Source organism: Amphimedon queenslandica, unplaced genomic scaffold (genome assembly GCF_000090795.2).
Source record: "Amphimedon queenslandica unplaced genomic scaffold, v1.1 AMPQUscaffold_13308, whole genome shotgun sequence".
In the NCBI taxonomy this organism is placed as follows: domain Eukaryota; kingdom Metazoa; phylum Porifera; class Demospongiae; order Haplosclerida; family Niphatidae; genus Amphimedon; species Amphimedon queenslandica.
In genome coordinates, this window is record NW_003546456.1 from 72879 (window position 1) to 74249 (window position 1371).

General features: G+C 35.8%; 1 protein-coding gene across 1 annotated transcript; it reads left to right on the forward strand.

The window, feature by feature from the left end:
* The first annotated feature begins 225 nt into the window (after positions 1-225).
* Positions 226-1369, forward strand: LOC109583388 (CCR4-NOT transcription complex subunit 2-like). The gene is made up of 5 exons (XM_019998692.1): positions 226-230; positions 512-594; positions 640-689; positions 744-844; positions 1093-1369. Exons 1-5 carry the CDS (start codon positions 226-228, stop codon positions 1292-1294), a joined length of 441 nt encoding a protein of 146 aa, XP_019854251.1. The 3' UTR covers positions 1295-1369.
* Positions 1370-1371: the final 2 nt, after the last annotated feature.

The window sequence follows — 1371 nt, forward strand, 5'->3', positions numbered from 1 at the left end:
CAGATTGAGAGTGTGACGGAAGTATCAGATATGAATCAGCAATGGGGTTACTATGAATTATTTTAGACCATGTTCTTACCAAATGACTGTGGGCTGGGGAATGATCTGAGTAGCAAGACTATACTGTTACTCTTCTGAAACAAATATCTTAAATTGGTCTAAATATAATTATTAACTCGTGGTATACCTTTTCCAATTTCCATAGAAATGACATGAAACTCAGACATGGTGTAATATGGTCATTCCATGGTATAATCAGGTTTAGCATAATCAGGTACATACATACTATTGCCACACCTCTCAATTCAACTTAAATACCATTAATTTTAATACTTAAAATTAATTTTGAGCAACTTTTAAAAAATTGTAAAATATCCAAACTTGATCGGAATCAGCTCAAACTTTCTACGCAATATAAGTACATGTATATGCATCAGAAAATGTAATAAAAATGGAGAATTCTCTCCTTTTCATTTTTGGCGCAATTTGTCCTGATACCATGTATTGATAGACCCCTCCCCTCCTCCTGTAGGAGTCTATACAGTACATTTTCATCACCTTTTGCTGACTCTCCTAGTCGCCCACAGGACATAGGTACATGTACATTGTACTCCTGGTAGTGTTATATTAATACAATAGATTATCCTGTACCCCAAGAATACCTAATACACTCTTATATAAGGGACAAGGTACATATATAGCATGTACATGTACATGCTATATTAATTGTGTATTTTATGTAGTTGGCTCCAATCCGTTTATTAAAGTACAATGAGGACCTGTTGTTTTATCTTTACTATACCAGTGGTGGGGACCTCCTTCAATTACTAGCAGCTCATGAACTGTGAGTCTGTCAGTTAACAGTCTCCTTTTATTACTGCTAATGCAATACTGGCTGTGTAGAGTATTTGTATATATGCATGTGTAGTCATTTTTTGAGATCAATCTAACTAATTATGAGAGACCTAAGGACACCCCTAGGCTAAATATGAGAGTCTAAAACTCCCTCTATATCTATCAGTGATTATAGTTATCTGTACATGATGTTTATTAGTTACATATATACCATATACTGTATATATTCTCTCACAGGTACACTAGGGACTGGCGCTATCATAAAGAAGAGAAGATATGGATCACGAGAGCTCCCAACATGAGACCAACTAAAGTTGAGACGACATATGAAGAGGGTACCTATTGTTACTTTGATCTTGGCACCTGGAGGAAGGCTCACAGAGATATGAAGGTGGAATATGACAGACTAGCTGAGAGGCCTCCATACCTCCAGCCATAACTTCACAACAAATTGTATCTTCTGTGTCTATGAGTGCATGATACAATATTAATAATGTCATGTATAAAAGAGAGACT

Coding starts and splice junctions, on each gene's coding strand:
- LOC109583388 (XM_019998692.1), top strand. Junction 595..639: donor TAGTCGCCCACAGGACATAG/GTACATGTACAT, acceptor TTAATACAATAG/ATTATCCTGTACCCCAAGAA. Junction 690..743: donor ACTCTTATATAAGGGACAAG/GTACATATATAG, acceptor TATTTTATGTAG/TTGGCTCCAATCCGTTTATT.